This window comes from Papio anubis, chromosome 14, assembly GCF_008728515.1.
Source record: "Papio anubis isolate 15944 chromosome 14, Panubis1.0, whole genome shotgun sequence".
Taxonomy (NCBI): Eukaryota; Metazoa; Chordata; class Mammalia; order Primates; family Cercopithecidae; genus Papio; species Papio anubis.
In genome coordinates, this window is record NC_044989.1 from 26,258,427 (window position 1) to 26,275,782 (window position 17,356).

The following is a 17,356-nucleotide window of genomic DNA, read 5'->3' on the forward strand; positions in this document are numbered from 1 at the left end:
TTGGCACAGAGGGACCCGGCAGCCCCAGGCTCCTGCCCTGGTGCTGGCTGAGTCTAGCTCTTAGTTCTGTTTCCCTTCATCTGTAAAAGCACCTTGAGTGGGCACACGTGAAATCAGCGCGCCTCTGAGACCAGGGGCAGAGTCGGACCCAGGAGCAGGAGACGCCAGCTCCACCTGGCTCATCCTCCATGGCGCACACTGCCTCCAGGGGGCATGCATCTCCCGAAAGCGGCAGCACCCCAAAAAGACTTCAACATGGCCAGGGAGATCTGGAGATGGCCAATCTTCTCAAGGATGTTTGGGCCTCAGAAGACCCTTTGGGCCCCTCTTGCTCTAAGAAATAGAATTGGATGCTTCTCTCATTGTTTCTTTTCTTCTATGAGCTCCACCACCAGCATCTTCTGATCCCCCCTGAAACCGCCAACTCCCAGTTGGCTGCTGGAGGCAGTGGGGTCATCAGGAGTCCAGTGGGCCTCAGGAGAAGCACAGAGGTGTGTCGGCTGGCACAGGGAATGCTCTGAGGTTGGAGCTGTGATGTCATTCTCAAAGCCTGGGATCCAATCCTCTCCTCTGCCTTTCAATACCCCAGGGTTACCTAATTTCTCAGAAGCTCCAGTTTTGCTGATTCTGAAAGAATCTGCAAAGTATTCTGGAAACTCAGCCTCCTTGGGAAGACTGAGATGTCCCATGGGGTGAGGAGAGATCGGGGGGCCCTTCATGCACCCCCCCCGCCCACTCTTCTGGGCAGTCCCGCCCCCTCCAGAATACCTTACTTCATGAAATCCGGAGACTTGGCCATCGCATGTTCAAACTCTGAGAAGGACAGCATGTTGTCATTGTCCAGATCTGACTCACTCAGGACCTGGCCAGGGAGCACAGAAGGTGGCTGAGGGGAACCCGGTGTCAGGCGGTGAGGTGGGGCACGGGGTGGAGGGGAACACCACATACCAGGGGCTCTGCCACATGCTCAACACTTGTCTCCCAGGTCCCCTGACCCCAGTGGCCCCACAGAGATTAGGTTACGTGCACCAAAGCTTTGGACCCTACTGGCTGCCACTCACTCCTGGGGCCTCCAGCGCCAGCCCGGCAGTGAGAGAACAAGAGTGTCCCCCACCTGCCCCGCCAACCAGTACACACAGGGGCTCTGCACTACAGGGGGCCCAGGCAGGCAGGGAGGTGGTGGTGACTCCCTCAGCAGTGCTCATGGTTTTATCTTCCTTCTAGTCCCCATCGAGACTGGAAATGCTGGACACTTGTCATGTTCTGAAAGCCGAGATCCATGCCCTGACTTGAGTTTGCAGGGCCGTCTTCGTGTTTGTCACTCCGGGACACCTGGGCACTGTGTTGTGCTGAGACAGTGTGGGGAGGGGATGTTGAGAGGGGTCCCTCTGAGGCTAAGCTGCTGTTGGCCCGCCACTGGCCGTCCCTCTCATGTAGGGAGGTCCCTCGAGTGGGTGGGTCGGGCTCAGTGTTCTGGGGACCCTGGACAGGTCTTGGAGGAAGGACAGAAAGTCGAGGGGCAGTTGCCTCCCTCTGTGTGCCCATTCCTCAGGGCACCCTGAGCTGCCTGTCCCCTTGGCAGCCCCCAGAGAATATGTGCACCAAAGGCCAATGTGTCATCGGACTCAGACTGGCCCTGGATCTCCTCCCAAGAGGGTGGCCTGACATCTGGGGGCTTTGGGTGACAACGCGGCCCCATCCCCAGCCCCAGCCACCAGCTCCCAGCCCCCAGCACACACGTGGTTCGTGAGGTCCATCAGCAGGTCCTCAGACATGTCATCACTGTTCAGCAGCCGCAGGATGATCCTCTGCAGGTCCTCCTCATCAATGAAGCCATTCTCATTAAAATCTGCAAAGAAGAGGCCAGACCTGCATTAGAGGGAGATGGGCGCTGAATAGGAAGAGGACTTGAGGAGTCCTGGGGGACACAGCACCAGCCAGGACCCCACAGATGCCCATTAGCCTCTGGGAGGCCCCCCAGAGCCCAGGTCTCCCAGGCGGGTCACACATGGGTGCTCAATAACCTGTCAGAAATACTAGTGGTAGTAAGTATTGATTGTGTGTGTACTATATGCTCAGACCTCTCCTGGGAGCTTGAAGTCACTGAATCTTCACAATCAACCTTTTATTAGTCTTTTACCAAAAAGAAACTGAGGCACAGAGGGTTATATGGTTGCCAAGCAGTGTGGAGCAGAGGGCGGCCTGGATCTGGAGTTGGAAGGCCTGGGTGCCAGTCCCTGCTGCTGTCCAGATGCAGTAGCTGTGTGATCTGGGCATGTGCCCTCACCTCTGCAGTGAAGTGGGGACAGTGGTCCTTGTAGCCTCTCCACAGAGGAGCTAGCCATACTGACCCTGGCTGTGCCTTAAAGTGTTAAGGGGACAAGAGGCAATATTCCCTCCACTCCCGTGCAGCCTCCTTCCTGAAATGGAGTCCAGAAATGGGCAAGAACAGGCACCATTTCTTCATCCCAGGCAAGCTACAGCTGTCAGAAAAAGGGTAACGGGACAGGGAGCCTGCAGACCATGGTGGGCTCCATACATTTCAAATCCCCTCTAAAATAGCCCAGGAAGCTGCCGTGGCCCTGGTGTGCCCAGAGGGTTCCGGCCGCGGGGAGCCCTGGGGACTCTGGGGTGGGTGACAGTGGGGGTGGCACCGGGACTTCCCGGACTTCTGGGGGCCGCACTGACTCCCGTGTGTGCCGGCTGCTGCTTCCTCAACTGCAGCCACAGCCCAGGGCCCCTGCCTTCCAGGACGGCGCTCGGAAGTGCCCACCGCCCGTCCCACCAGTCGGGGAGTGCTGCCCTGAGCTTGGCCAGGCCTTGGGTCCTCCTTTTAGGGCCATAAAATATGGTCATTACATAAACCTCCTGAGCACTGAACAGCCAGGGTCCACCTGACCCTATTTCCCACAGAGCCACCTTGAGGGGTGTCCTTTATCCCTCAGGGCTGCCTAAATCGGTCTTCTCAACAGGCCTTGGAAGAGCGTGACCTGGAGGGACGGCGGGTGGAGGAGGTGCCGGGCCACCAGTGGGCAGAGACCGAGGCACCCTGGGGAGCCAGGGACAGCGGCAGAGATGGAGTCACCCTGGGATGCCAGGCAGGGACAGCGGCAGAGGAGCCACTCTGGGGTGCTTGGCCAGAGTGACTGGCACGGTGTGATGGGAGCAGAGGCTGCGGGGAGGCCTGAGCGGAGAAGTATCAGGGGTTAAGTCTGGAAGGTGGGCGAGTTGTGAAGGCCTTGAATGGCAAGTGAGGCGATGTCCGGCATTCTCAGCACCGCTCCCCCAGAGCTCCCAGCACGATCACCCAAGCCCCTCACTGGGTGGTAAACACAGCTGCCTGAGTGAATTATAATAATCACCACCACAACAAGCACAGATGTTTTTGCTGTGGCCAGGCAGTGGTCTAAGCGCTTTGCAGTTCACTGCATTTAATCCTTCAGAGATGATGAAACTGAGGCATGCAGAGATTAAATAACCCTACTTACTTCCTTAATCTCATTTCAGCTCATTGCAACCTTTAAATCTCACCTATAGGCTAATGAATGCCAAATGTATGTCTCCACCCTGGGTTTCTCCCCGAACTCCAGGCTCACATATGCACCTGCCTTCCTGCTCTTACCAAATAGTCCCTCATATTCTACATGTCCAAGCCCAGGCTCCTCATGCTTCCTTCCCCAGCCCTTACCCCTAGACCTGCTGCACTCACAGCTGTCCCCTCCCTGGGAATTGGGACTCTTGGGGACTCTTCCAGCCACTCAGGCCAACCTGGAGTCACCCTTACCTCTCTCCCTTGCACCCCACAGGTGATGGGTTGGCAAATCCTCCCAGCTTCCCCCATTTCTCATGCACTACCCCACCGTAGCCCGGCCACCATTTCCTCTCTCCAGCTCGCCCTGGCAGTCTCTTGCTGAGCTTCCCTCTTCTCTCTCTGCCCCCTGACGTCTATTCCTAGCACAACAGCCCAGATGATCTGTTGACTGTCATTCCTTCCTCATTGCCCTCTTCTTGCAGCCCCGTCTCACCCAGAGCAGAATCCAGGTCCTGATCCCCAAGTCAGCCCGCCGTCACTCTGCCTCCTTGCTCAATCAAGCTGACACACTCTTGCCTCAGGGCCTTTGTACGGAGGCTCCCCCTCCTCGGGACACTCTCACCTAGAGATCCTCTAGGTCTTTATTCAAGTGTCAGCTCCTTCTAGGCACTACCCAGTCCCTGTGTAAACATGCACTTCCTGTGTCTTCCCAGCTTTCTCCTTCTTCCAGCACAGAATACTCCCCAACACATTATGTGTTATTAGCTCATTTATTTCTCTCCACTCGAATATCAATTCCACAAGGGCAGACATCTTTGTCTTTTTGCTCACTGCTGTATCCCTAGTTCCCAGAACAATGCCTGGGACAGAGTAGATGCTCAATGACTGTTGTTGAATAAATAATGAATGAATTACCCAGGGTAACCATTGGTAAGTGATGGAGACAGGATTAAACCCAGGCAGTCTCACTTGATGGAAAGTCTATGTTCTTAACCACCCTTAACTGCCTTTATTGCAATAAAGCGCCAATCTTTCATGGGCAGAGGATCACCCAAAACAATCACTACATTTGCCAGCCTCCCTTGCTGCTAGATGTGCCCGTGTGACTATGTTCTGGCCAATGAAGTGTAAGCAGAAGAGGCACAGACAACTTCTGGGACCGTCTATAAGAGAAGGTATGGTCCTCTGGGATAATAAGGTGACCTTGGGAATGAAGGATAAAGCGACAAGATAGGAGGACCTGGGATCCCTGACACTGAGAGCTTTAGAACCACTGTGGGTAACTGGCCAGGCACGGTGGCTCACGCCTGTAATCCCAGCACTTCGGGAGGCCGAGGCGGGCAGATCACGAGGTCAGGAGATCGAGACCATCCTGGCTAACATGGTGAAACCCTATCTCTTCTAAAAATACAAAAAATTAGCCGGGCGTGGTGGCGGGGGTCTGTAGTCCCAGCTACTGGGGAGGCTGAGGCAGGAGAATGGTGTGAACCCGGGAGGCGGAGCTTGCAGTGAGCAAGATCGCACCACAGCACTCCAGCCTGGGTGACAGAACGAGACTCCATCTCAAAAAAAAAAAAACAAAAACAAAAACAAAAAGAACCACTGTGGGTAACTATCTCTTGACTTCTACATATTAGATAAATAAATATATAGCTTTCAGCAATCTTGAAAGCTATCTTGCTTAAGCCCTGCTACCTGTGGTATCCTGTCATTGGCCACCAAATTTAATCCTAATTCATTACTGAGTCTCAGTTTCCTCATCTGTAAAACGGGAGTAATAACAGTACCTCTGCAGAGTTGCTGTGGAGATTAAATAAGAAAATACATAGACATCACACAGAATATAGAAGATATTCCGTATAGAAGGTTAGATATAAATAAGAATAAGCATATTAGTTATATCTAATAAGCATCTTCTATACTAAGATATCTTAGTATATATAGTTATTGTCAATACTTGGTAACTATACAACGCTGTAACTTAGTATAGCATATCTTTTATACTAAGAGACTCAATTCTACATCACTTGATGATTGCTAAACACTAAAAGTACAAACCGAAGAGGCTTTATAAACCCACCTTGAAGGAAAGGAACTAGAGAGCCATATTGGTTTATACCAGTTTCTATACTCATTTCTACTAGAGAAACTAAGGCCCAAGTTTGCTGATGTCACTGGGTCCTTTGGTGGCAGAGCCAAGACTTGTCTCTGTTCCCCATGGCAGGATATGGGTATGGAAGATGTACGTTCCCCTCACTCCTCCAGCAGTGCCCCTTCCCTGGCTAAATGCTTGTCAGTGCCAGGACTGGAGCCTCTCTCCCTGCACAGGCTCTGCTATCACCTCCATGGGAAATGGCTCAGAGCAGGTGAAGGGGGTGGAGGGACCAGCCCCAGGGCCTGGAGATGGTGGACAGCACTGCACTGCTGCTGGGAACTCTGCAGCCTCTCTCAGAGACCCTGCAGTGTCCCCAGGCATCCTGCTGGCCCAGCTGTTCTATGCAGAGACTGCAGCAAATGACATGGCTTTGGCCCCAAGCCACCTGGAAACAATAATTTGCTAGAGTAAATGTAGTCCTGGACAGTTCCCCTGCTTTGGGGGTGGCAAGGGCAGAGAAGCTGGGGAGGGGTTGGGGGCTGAGAGCTCCGGGAGGCTGACCAGCCCAGGCGGCCTCTGCAGTCTCAGACCACTTGGGAGGGGCTGGAGCCTTCTTCTTGCTGTCTCCCAGCAATGCTAGGAGGGGCCCAGAGAGCTGGTGGAGTTGGGACTCAGCCTTCAGGCCCCCCGAAGACTCTGACCATCATCACTTGAAGTCTCTGTCATTCCTACTCCTTGCAGTTTCCCAGGACTTTTACAGAAATCAACCTGTCTGGTGGAGGGAGGGAGGGCTCCTTTCACCATGACTTTCATGAGAACTGAGGTTTCTTCCTTTGCCTCTCCCCAGCCACCTGCACCTGCAATGGCGTCAGGCCCTGGGAAGGTAGGGGGAGATCTGCCACAGGTGCTCCGGTACCTGCCTGGGGATAATTCCTAACTGGTGGAGGCTGTGCTGACGGGAGCAGGAAGACATTGCTGGGATGGTGGCCTCTCACCAGTGGAAACTCTCCAGAGGTATGGAGAGAGGAGATTGATCAGTTGGAGACCAGAGTGTCTCTCAGAGCAGGACCTGGAGCCCAGTAGGTAAGCTCCAGGGAGGTGTGGCTGTCCCTGCTGGCTGCTGCCGCTGCCTCTGCCTCTGCCTCTGCCTCCTCTTCTTCCTCTTCTTCCTCTTCTTCTTCTCCTTCTCCTTCTTCTTCCCCTTCCTCTTCCTCCCTTTCCCCTTCCTCTTCCCCTTCCTCCTCTTCTTCTCCGCCTCCTCCTTCCTCCCCCTCCTCTTCCTCCTCTTCTTCTTCCTCTTCTTCTCCTCCTTCTTACTCTTCATCTTCTTCCTCTTCTTCCCCATCCCCTTCCTCTTCCCCTTCCTTTTCCCCTTCCTCCTCCCCTCCTCCTCCTCCTCCTTCTTCTTCTACTTATTCTCCTTCTTCTCCTTCCTCTTCTTCTTCTCCTCCTCCTTCTCCTCCTCCTTCTTCCTCTTCATCTTCTTCCTCTTCCTCCCCTTCCTCTTCCTCTTCCCCTTCCCCTTCCTTTTCCCTTTCTTCCTCCCCTTCTCCTCCTCCTTCTTCTTTTTCCTCCCCTTCCTCTTCCCCTTCCTCCTCCTCCTTCTCCTTCTTCTTCTCTTTCTTTTTCTCCTTCCTCTTCTTCTTCTTCCTCTTCCTCTTCCTGCCCTTCCCCTTCCTCCTCCTCCTCCTCCTCCTCCTCCTTCTTCTTCTTCTTCTCCTCCTCCTCCTCCTCCTCCTCCTCCTTCTTCTTCTCCTCCTCCTCCTCCTCCTCCTCCTCCTCCTCCTCCTTCTCCTTGACAGAATCTCACTCTTGTTCCCCAGGCTGGAGTGCAGTGGCACAATCTTGGCTCACTGCAACCTCCACCTTACAAGTTCAACTGATTCTCTTGCCTCAGCCTCCTGAGTAGCTGGGACTACAGGTGTCTGCCACCATGCCTAACTAATTTTTGTATTTTTAGTAGAGATGGGGTTTCACCATGTTGGCCAGGCTGGTCTCGAACTCCTGACCTCAGGTGATCCACCCACCTCAGCCTCTCAAAGTGCTGGGATTACAGGTGTGAGCCACTGTACCCAGCCCCTGCCGGATTCTTGACCAAAAGCCATTCTCCTGTCTTTCTTACTAACATAACTGCAGTTTCTTTTCAGGATGACACCATGTCCAGCTTAAAATGTGTAGCTGGATGTTTTAAGTCTCCTTTGCAGCTATGGGTAACCAGGTGACATAGTTCTGGCCAATGAAATATAAACCAAAAATGCTGGCGGGGGCTTCCAAGAAAGCTTGTGAAAGGAGAGTGGACTTATCTGCACTTTGGATGTACTTTTGTCTTGATTCCTTTTCCTATCACCTTTTCTTCCTGAAATGAAGATAAGATGTCTTTGGGCACAGAACCCATGTTGTGACTATGAGGATAACGGTCCCTGACTGTTGGCAGAATAGGAAGCTCGAAGGAGCCTGGACCCTCAGTAACCTCCTGAAGCCATTGCTCCAACTCTGGATGCCTGACTCTAGACTTTGTTTTTTCTTTTTTGTAATACCATGGCCACTGCTCCACATCACTGAATGCAACCCTAACTCCTGCAGCAGTTTAGAGCAACAGCTCTCACAGTCTGCTGCTCATTCCAGCCATCCAGGGAGCTTCCAAAAAGCCCAAGCCCGGGACATACTCAATACCATTCCATCAAGTCCCTGGAGCTGGGGCCCAAGCATCTGTATTTAAAAAAAAAAAAAAAAAACAACTCACAGGTGATTCAATGTACAGCCAAGTGTGAAAAGCAGTGGGTTAGAGCAATGCTTTTTAGACGTTAAAGCGCAGAGGAATCTGCTGGGGATCTTGCTAAAATGCAGATTCAGATCCAGTGGGTGGAATGGGGCCTGGGGCTCTGCATTTCTGAGAAGCTTCCTGGCAGTGCTGATACTGCTGGTCCGTGGACCACACCGCGGGTAGCAAGGGGCTGGAGCATTGAGTTCCACCTTTGGGCTTTTGCTGAGAATCATCACCATGACAGTTGCCATGCCTGCCTTCTCCTTTCCCTTTCTGTCTCCTTTCCCCTCTTTTTTGATCCCTCTTCATCCTTCACTGTGGACCACTCCCTCCTCGACTTATTACGCAGGCTCAGGATCCACGTGTCCCATCTCTAATCTTGCTGACAGCTCTGTAAAGAAACCTTCTGAGCCCTGAGAGAATTCAGGTTCGTCTGAGTCTATTTGATGAAGCTTGGGCATTTATGAGCCCCTGGGCGTCTATTTGCACAGCTGATTTGCATGAAGGCTTTGAGCTTTTTGTGTTTGTGCTTAGGCTGGAGGAAGGAACCTATATGCTCCAAGGGGCCTGGAGAGAGTCGGGGGAGGAAGATACAAAGACATTGTGGGGGATATTGCGTTGTCTAGTCCTTGATCTGCCCTGAGGCTCTCAGTCTGACCTCTTGGGACAGTGAGTGTTTTCCCCACGTCACAGCTGAACACGATTTAGCTTGTGCCTTGAAGCCCAAGGAGAACCTGCTGCTCACCTCTCTCCTGAAGGGTTTGAGTGTTTTTGTTTGTTTAGCTCAGGAAACCACAGAAAGTCAGCGGAGGAAGACGTCTTTTGTGGCCTCTGCCCAGCCTACGCTCTACCATCTCTGAGAAGTGTCCCCACCCCAGTGGCAGGCCCCTGGAGCCATGCTTGTTTCACAACTCTGCTTCTTTTTGGCTGCAGGTGATTGGGCAAGGCTGGTCACCTATCCCAGGGGAAGCTAGATCATAGGCTGGGTGAGAAAACAGAAGGGAGAAACAGAAATGCTTGTGGCTACTCAGAGTGAAGCCTGCAGGCCATGTGGGGGCCGGGGAGTCATCTTTGGCCTGTGGGCACAGAGGCATAGCAGATCTGCAGAAGGAGAAGGAAAGCACACAGAGAGAGGCAGAGACGAGAGATGAGGCAGCCGTGGAGAGGAGACCACAGCTGCCTGGCTTCTTGACTCTCATCCAGCTGTGCCCCAGGGCCCCAGGAGTCCTGCCTCACTTCCACCATGGGCTCCATAATGCTCTTGGCAGATGAACTCTAGTGACCTCTCTCCCAAGAGCCCCACGTCTTGGTGCTCAGGCTTTTGTATAATCCCCAACTCCCTTGAGTGTGGGTGGGAACTGTGACTTGCTTGTAACCAGTGAAACTTGGCAAAATTGATGGGCTGTCACTTCCACCAACACGCTGTATTTTATGACTCCATCTTGCCAGTGGGGTGACTGAAGAGTCTCTCCTGCTGGCTGTCTTTAAAGAAGCAAGTGGCCAGGTTGAGAGGCCCAGGTGTCCAGGAGCTGAGGGCAACCTCCGACTGAGAGCCGGCAAGAAGTTAAGGCCCTAAGTCCTGCAGACATAAGGAAGTAAATTCTGCCAACAACGTGAGCAAGCTCAGGAGCAGACTCCGCCAGTCAAGTGCCCTCCAGGTGAGAAGGCACCCCGGCCGGAAGCTTGATGGCAGCTTGTGAAACCCTAAGAGGAGGACCCAACTAAGTCATGCCTGGACTCTAGCCCACAGAAACTGTGAGGTTACTAATGTATGTTATCTAAAGCCTCTAAGCTTGTGGTAATTTCTTACACAATGAAAAACTCATCTAGTGCTGGTTCTTATCAGTGGCTTTTACATAGGTAAGTTTCTGTGGTTTGCAACCTAAAGACTCTTGGCTAAGACGGGAACACCAAGCCTAGGCTGGCATCCTCCAGAGGAGCGACCCCAGCCAGAGGAGCACTGATGGGGGCTTGAGCCAACACAGCTGCCACCTGTGGGAGGCCTGGCCGAGAGGAGCAGCAGCTAGAGGGCTCCAACTCCCTGGATGCATTGGGATCCCCCTGGAGAGTCCCAGAAATACTTGGGGGAAGGAAGGAGGAAAGCTGGTATAGACAGGTGGGGCCTACGAAGCCAACTTAATTTGGGTATGTTATTTAATTTCTACATATCCTGCTTGGAGTTCACCGTAAATCTGTGTCTTACATCAAATGTAGGACATTTGGGGCCATTAGGTCTTCAGATATCTGTTCTGCCACATTCACTCTCTCCTCTCCTTCTCAGACTCCACCTAGATACATGTTAGAGCTTTCTATTGTCCTTCATGTCTCTGAGGCTCTGTTCTCCTTTCCCTGAGTAATTTTTCTCTCTGTTCTTCAGATTAGGTTATTTCTATTGATCTATCTTCAAGTTTCCTGACTCCTCTGTTATCTCAATTCTCCCGTTAAGCTCATCCAGTGAATTTTTGTTTCAGATGTCTTTTCAGTTCTATATTTTCCAGTTGATTCTTTCTTATAATTTCTGCTTCTCTGCTGAGATTTCCTATCTTTTCATTTGTTATGAGCAGTTTTTGCATCCTTGGGCATGAATACTGTGATGATTAATGGTATGTGTCAACTTGACTGAGCTAAGGGTGCCCAGATAGCTGGCAACACATTCTTTCTGGGTATCTCTGTGAGGGTGTTTCTGGAAGAGATTAGCATTTGAATCAATAGACTGAGTAAAGATCCACCCTCACCAACTGGACATTGTTCCATCCATGGAGGACCCAACAGAACAAAAAGGTGGAGGAAGGATGAATTTGTACAATCTGAGCTGAGACATCCATCTTCTCCCATACACAGACATTGATGCTCCTGGTTCTTGGACCTTCAGAATGAATTACGCCACCACCTTTCTTAGCTTTCCAGCTTGCCGACAGCGGATCATGGGACTTCTCAGCCTCCGTAATCACATGAGCCAGTTCCTAGAATAAATCTCTCTCTCTTTCTACATATATATGTGGAGATAGGGGTGTGTGTGTGTATATGTAAGTGTATATATATATACACACATGTAAACACACACAAATATATACACACACACACATGCACTCATATACATATACACACATAAATAGCCTATTGGTTCTGTTTCTCTGCAGAATCCTGACTAATACAGTTATAATAGCTGTTTTAAAATCTTTATTAGCTAATTCCAACATCTGGGTCATGTCAGTCAGTCTCCATTGTTGAGAATTCATCAATTAAAAAGTATTTTTGTACATCGTGTACAATTTTGAATAGCTTCTTGGACATTATAAATGTTTTGTTGTAGAGACTCTGTATTTCTCCAAAGAGTGCTGAATTTTTGGTTTTAGCAGGCAATTGATTTGGACTCAAAGTGCAAACCCTGTCACTCGTGGATCTGGTTAAAAGGTAGTGGAAGCTCAAATCTCAATTTAGTTCTTTTATCCTTAGCTGAGCTGCTTTGACTTTGCCCTCGTGTTTGTGGTGTAGAGGTCAGAAAGAGATACGGGCATAGTTTACACGCAAAATTTGGACTCCCTTTCTCTTTCATAGGCTCTCCCTCACTTTGCAGGGGCCGTGTGTGCCCCAAACTCTCGGCTCTTCAAGTCAGAAAGAGTCCAGTGTTTCCACTCACTGAAGCCTACTTTCAGGACAGAAAAGTTAAAAATAAAAAAGGTGGGTGAAGGAAAACCCATCTTCTACTGTTTCCTTCTTCCAGGCATCAGCTCTCTCTAGAACACATCTCGCTTTCGATAGCTTTCCAATATCATCAGCTAGTTGATTTTTGTATTTAGTTTAGAGTTTTATAGTTGCTATCTGCAGGAGTGACCATATGATAGGAGTTTACTCAGCCATTCTCAGGAGGGAACTCTGTGATTTCACGTGTGCTTACTGAATGCTGAACCTGAGGATGTACGGGATACAAAAATATTGTCCTTTTTACAGATGAAAAAACTGAGGCCTCGTAAGTCCATCTGGCTTAAAGCTCTTCTACTGTCTTCTATCCACATCCCACTTGAGTGAGGCAGAAATGAGATGGAGTCCACCATGTGGAGACTGGGGAGGAACTGGCAGGAAAGGAAGGAACGTGAGATGCAAATGAACAAGTCTAAATGTGCAAGTCCTTTGGGGCCAAAGAGTTATCAGGATGCACTAAAGACTTGCACCTGGTTTGTTTGAAAGCATCTTAAGACTTCTTTCTTTCCTTTTGATTCCTTTTGAGAATTCCCTTGCATCCCAGCTGTGCTAAGCAGACATTTGCCTGGTGAAAAGCAGAACTTCAGCAGAGTCTTTTGACTACCCGAGACAGTCAGAGACCAAAAAATGTCAAAGGACCTCAGAGATTATCTCTCTCTATCCCTTCATTTTACAGATGAGAAAACTGAGCCCCAGAAAGGTGAAATGATTTGTCCAAGATTGTTCAAATTTCCTTAATTTCCTATCCAATGCTCCTTCTGCCAAATAAGCATAAATCCTTTACATGCATATGTGGTTCTCTCTCTCTCTCTCTCGCCTGCCCACACACCACACACTAACACCAAATATCAAGGCCAATGACTCCATTGCTCTCTGATGACATGGAGGGGAGTCTATCCATTTGACGCTGTCATTTTCAATCTTTTTGTTTTTACTCCATGGTACATGCAAAATATGACACATACCCACAGATACCCCAGCAAACCCCAGTTAACACCATCCATCAGTGAACTGATGATGGAGTCCAGATATGGTATGTTGTGTATGGCCCTTCCACCCTTCACCCCTCAGTCCCCCACAGCACCTACCATAGATGCGAAAGGCGTACTCAATCTTCAGGCTTGGGCAGGCCTGCTCGCTGAACACAGATGCCATGCCCAGCACATCTTCAAAGGAGAACACACCTTTGTGGGAGAACACCCTGCAGATACGGTCTCTGAAAGGGTTGACCTGTGGGTGAGGAGGGAGGAAAAGGGAGGAGGTCTATCAGGTTCGGGGCTGTGTCTCCCTGGGCCTCTCTCATCTGTTACAAACACTGTGTCCTGGGTTTGAGATGAAAACAACAGACACAATCTAAATCTCAGAGTAGATGGTGGCTCACTGAGCCAGGACCCTGAGCATGATGGGGTGCCGGGGATGACTCTTGCAGATGGATATGTGACTTCACAAGATTCCTGCAAGTACGCCACAATTGAAGATAATAGTTATAATGAAAACGCAAATGAACAAGAGAATGTCAGAGCTGAAACCTTTCCTACTCTAAATACAAGTCCTTTTCTATGGGGTAGAAATCATGAGTATCCAGGCAGACATAACAAGAAGCCCTGCATCAGTTTTCTTTTCCTGTGTTCAGGCAGGTGCAAGGCAAGCCAACAGGCTCACTGCCCAAGCGCACAGCCAGCCAGGGAATGAGATACCAAGCTTCCTTTCCCAGGGGACCTCCCCTTGTCTTTGCTGGTAGTGATGGGAGGGAGGTGGTTGCCAGGACACCAATACACTCCTTAGATCCATGTCACATGACTCTGCACACACACATACACACACACACACACACACACATACAGCATGTCTTATAGAGACTGAAAACAGGGCAGTTGATGTGGTAGCTGCTGGTAGCATGAATAGTACCTATGACACAACATGTGAGCACGTTGGAAGATGCAGAGAAAATATTGCTGAAGATACAGAGATATAAGTATTCGAACAAATTTCACACTGTGAAAGCTTTGCTAAATAGTTAAATAAAGGTATAGATTTTCTAATATGGTTTTCCTAGATTCTGTATGTGAAAAACCACATTTCTGCAAGCCACTAAAGGAAACAGAGACATGGACTGAATAGTAAATGAATGTCTTTAATGAAAACACCATTGCTGGGGAAAGGTGAAGGTACTCACGGAGGGGGTGGCTGCTCCATGATGGAAAAGAGTTCTGGGGTGAGGGTGCAGGATGGCGGCACATGCTAAATGATTTCCCTGCAGGATTTCCTGCAGGCTACTGCAGTCAGGAAGGTAAGCCCAGAAATACCTAAAGTACAGCAGAAGGCATTGAAATGGTTCTTTTTTAAAAAAAAAAAGAGTTAAAATATAGTAAAACTGGGCCAGGCGCGGTGGCTCATGCCTGTAATCCCAGCACTTTGGGAGGCCGAGGCGGGTGGATCACCTGAGGTCATGAGTTCGAGACCAGCCTGGCCAACGTGGTGAAACCCTGTCTCTACTAACAATGCAAAAAAAAAATTAGCTGCGGGTGGTGGCGCATGCCTATAATCCCAGCTACTCAGGAGGCTGAGGCAGGAGAATCGCTTGAACTTGGAAGGCAGAGGCTGCAGTGAGCCCAGATTGCATCATTCCACTCCAGCCTGGGCAAAAAGAGCGAAACTCCCATCTTAAAAAAAAAAAAAAAAAGTAAAACTTATACAATGATTTGTAATCAGAAGGAAAGTGAGTATGAAAATCTTCTGAAAATCTTCTGAGCCACATGGAGGTTTGCTGCTTAGCTCTTGGAAGAGTTCTTAAAAGCACTATCAAACTTAAAGATGAGTTATATGTTTTCCTGGCACAAAAAGACAAGTGTTCCAAATTTGCTGACCTTTCCATGGTGACAAGTAACTGATGGCAGTATGCTACCTAGCAAATATCCACCAGAAAATGAACTCAATTTCATTTGACTTTTCAAGGTAAAGGTGACTCATTTTAGCGTTATTGCTTTTCTAAAGAAACTCATGCTTTGAAGAGAATATTTTTAAAATGGGATTTTTGTGGTTAAAAACATGTGTATCACCTATAGAAATGCTTACATTACACACCTGAAAATATAGAAACAGACTCTTCTGACCTGTTTGGAAATTGTCCAAATAAAGAATGTCAGTGGATTTTGAATCCATTTGTTAAAAATATTAAAATGTAATACTTTCCACTTAGTGTAAGAGCCACTGACTGATGACATAAGGGAAGACAGACAGTTACTAGCTTAATTTCAATCAAAAGCTTTTAATTGGTGAATGGGGTTGAAAATCAATGCCGTGATTTAAGACATACAGCCCATGATACATTTCCTCTCTTTGGATCAGTTACGACAGCTATTAAAAAAAAAAAAAGAAAAAAAAAACAAAAACCTGAACAGAACCAGACCTCTGAATGGCTCTAGCTCAATCTTAAAGCAAGATTTCAAAGAATAATTAAGCATATCCAACCACATTGCTTTCTCTTACAATATTATTAGTTATATGCAAACAATAGCATAGTGCAAGGAAGAAATCTTACTATACCTATTAAAGGGAGAATTGTTTGTTAAATATTTTATGTAGTTTTTAGCTTGTCCTTAATTTTTTTATTTTGATATTGTATCAGCTTAGTATAATAGTAAATGTATACAGTTTATAAATGAATATATACGTATGATGAGTACATGTTTCTCATTTTTTAACATAATTGCTGGGGATTTGTGATCTAGGCTAACCTGCTCATCTCACAGATGTGGAAATGAGGCCTGGGGAAGGGGAAGGACTCAGCAGCAAGTGGGAGAGCCGGCCAGAGACCCAGGACTCCTGAACCTGTCCTGCCTTATTTCCACTAAGGTGCCTGGTGCCAAAAAAAATCAAAGGCCAAGCAGTGGCCATTAAAATATAGAAAACCTTGGAAATGGATCCCTCTAAAATTCTTACTTTAATATAAAGCATTTTTTGGCTGGGCGTGGTGGCTCACACCTGTAATACCAACTCTTTGGAAGGCCAAGACCAACAGATCACCTGAGGCCAGGAGTTCGAGACCAGCCTGGCCAACATGACAAAACCTCATCTCTACTAAAAATACAAAAATTAGTAGGGTGTGATGGCACATGCCTGCAGTCCCAGCTACTTGGGAGGCTGAGGCAGGAACATCGCTTGAACCCGGGAGGCAAAGGTTGCAGTGAGCTGAGATCATGCCACTGCACTCCAGCCTGGGTGACAGAGGGAGACTCCATCTGAAACAAAACAAAACAAAAAAAGTGCAAAAACAGAATCTAGATTGAAGTTAAAGAAATGGTTCACAGCCTAGGAGAACTCAGCGGCCAGCTAAAAATGACTCTATGACTCTGTTACTATGAAAGTGAGAGGCACAGGAGGGGGCCACGGGACCAAAGGCTGCAGAAGGGAGAAGGTCAAAGAAGATGGAGCTGACACGGAGCCACTGGGCTTGGGAAACAGGGAGGAATCCGAGTATGGAGGAGGGGACACTGTCCCTGGGAGGATGGCAGGGCAGATGTCAGGCCACAGGGCTAGGGCCGAGCTCACCAGAACTGCGTTTGGGTCCTGGGGACCCAGGAGTGGCTAGTATAGTTCGCTTTGAGGCCTGGCAGGCACCTGCCAGGAGAGTGTCCCAGGGCTGTCTCTGTTCCAACAAGGTGCAGCTCCCTTCTCCCCTAGGGTCCTTGTCTCAAGGGACAGCCCAGGTTATGAGCACCCCTGCGACAGAGCAGCTCCAGTCAAAGGGGCACCGATAGTGCTGCGGGAGAGTTGCTAAGGGCAATGGTGGTGCAGCCGCATGTCCCTCCCTGCTCTCCATCCTGAGCTAAAGGCCAGTTCAGCCAGTGTCCTCGGATCTGGTTCAGTCCAGCCCCAGGCAGACAGAAGAGCCAAGAAGCAGAAGCTGGAAGAGCAAGCCTCATTAGAGATCACAGGTCCAGTTTACTGGATTCCAGATTTTTGATGCTATAACTTTAACAATTTGAAATCTGAACCAATAAATTTGGGGACCTATCCAGAGAGTTATCATCTGTATGAAATTTCACACTTATTCAGAAGTCTTCAATCCTCCAGAGGAGGAAGGAAGTGACAGTTGACAAAGCTATGCTTCCATTTCAAGAATAACATGTACCCTGGTTTGAGGGCGTTTTGAACAAAGGGAATACAAACATGTCAGTATAGCAATTTATACAGGTAACTCGTGTGTGATCTCCATCTATGCGTGATTAAACTAAAGTAGATGAAAATAAACCCCAAATGC

The 17,356-nt window shown here is 49.1% G+C and overlaps 1 protein-coding gene across 2 annotated transcripts in view; it reads right to left on the bottom strand.

Moving 5' to 3' along the window:
- The window catches only part of CIB4 (calcium and integrin binding family member 4), a 59,491-nt gene that overhangs the window by 862 nt on the left and 41,273 nt on the right, over positions 1-17,356 (bottom strand). For both annotated transcript variants that reach the window (XM_003908379.5, XM_031655027.1), the window contains 3 exons: positions 13,182-13,323; positions 1,740-1,849; positions 774-862 (listed from right to left, as the gene is read on the bottom strand). In XM_003908379.5, the coding sequence (XP_003908428.2) occupies positions 774-862; positions 1,740-1,849; positions 13,182-13,323 (341 nt within the window). The remainder of the gene's footprint in view (positions 1-773; positions 863-1,739; positions 1,850-13,181; positions 13,324-17,356) is intronic.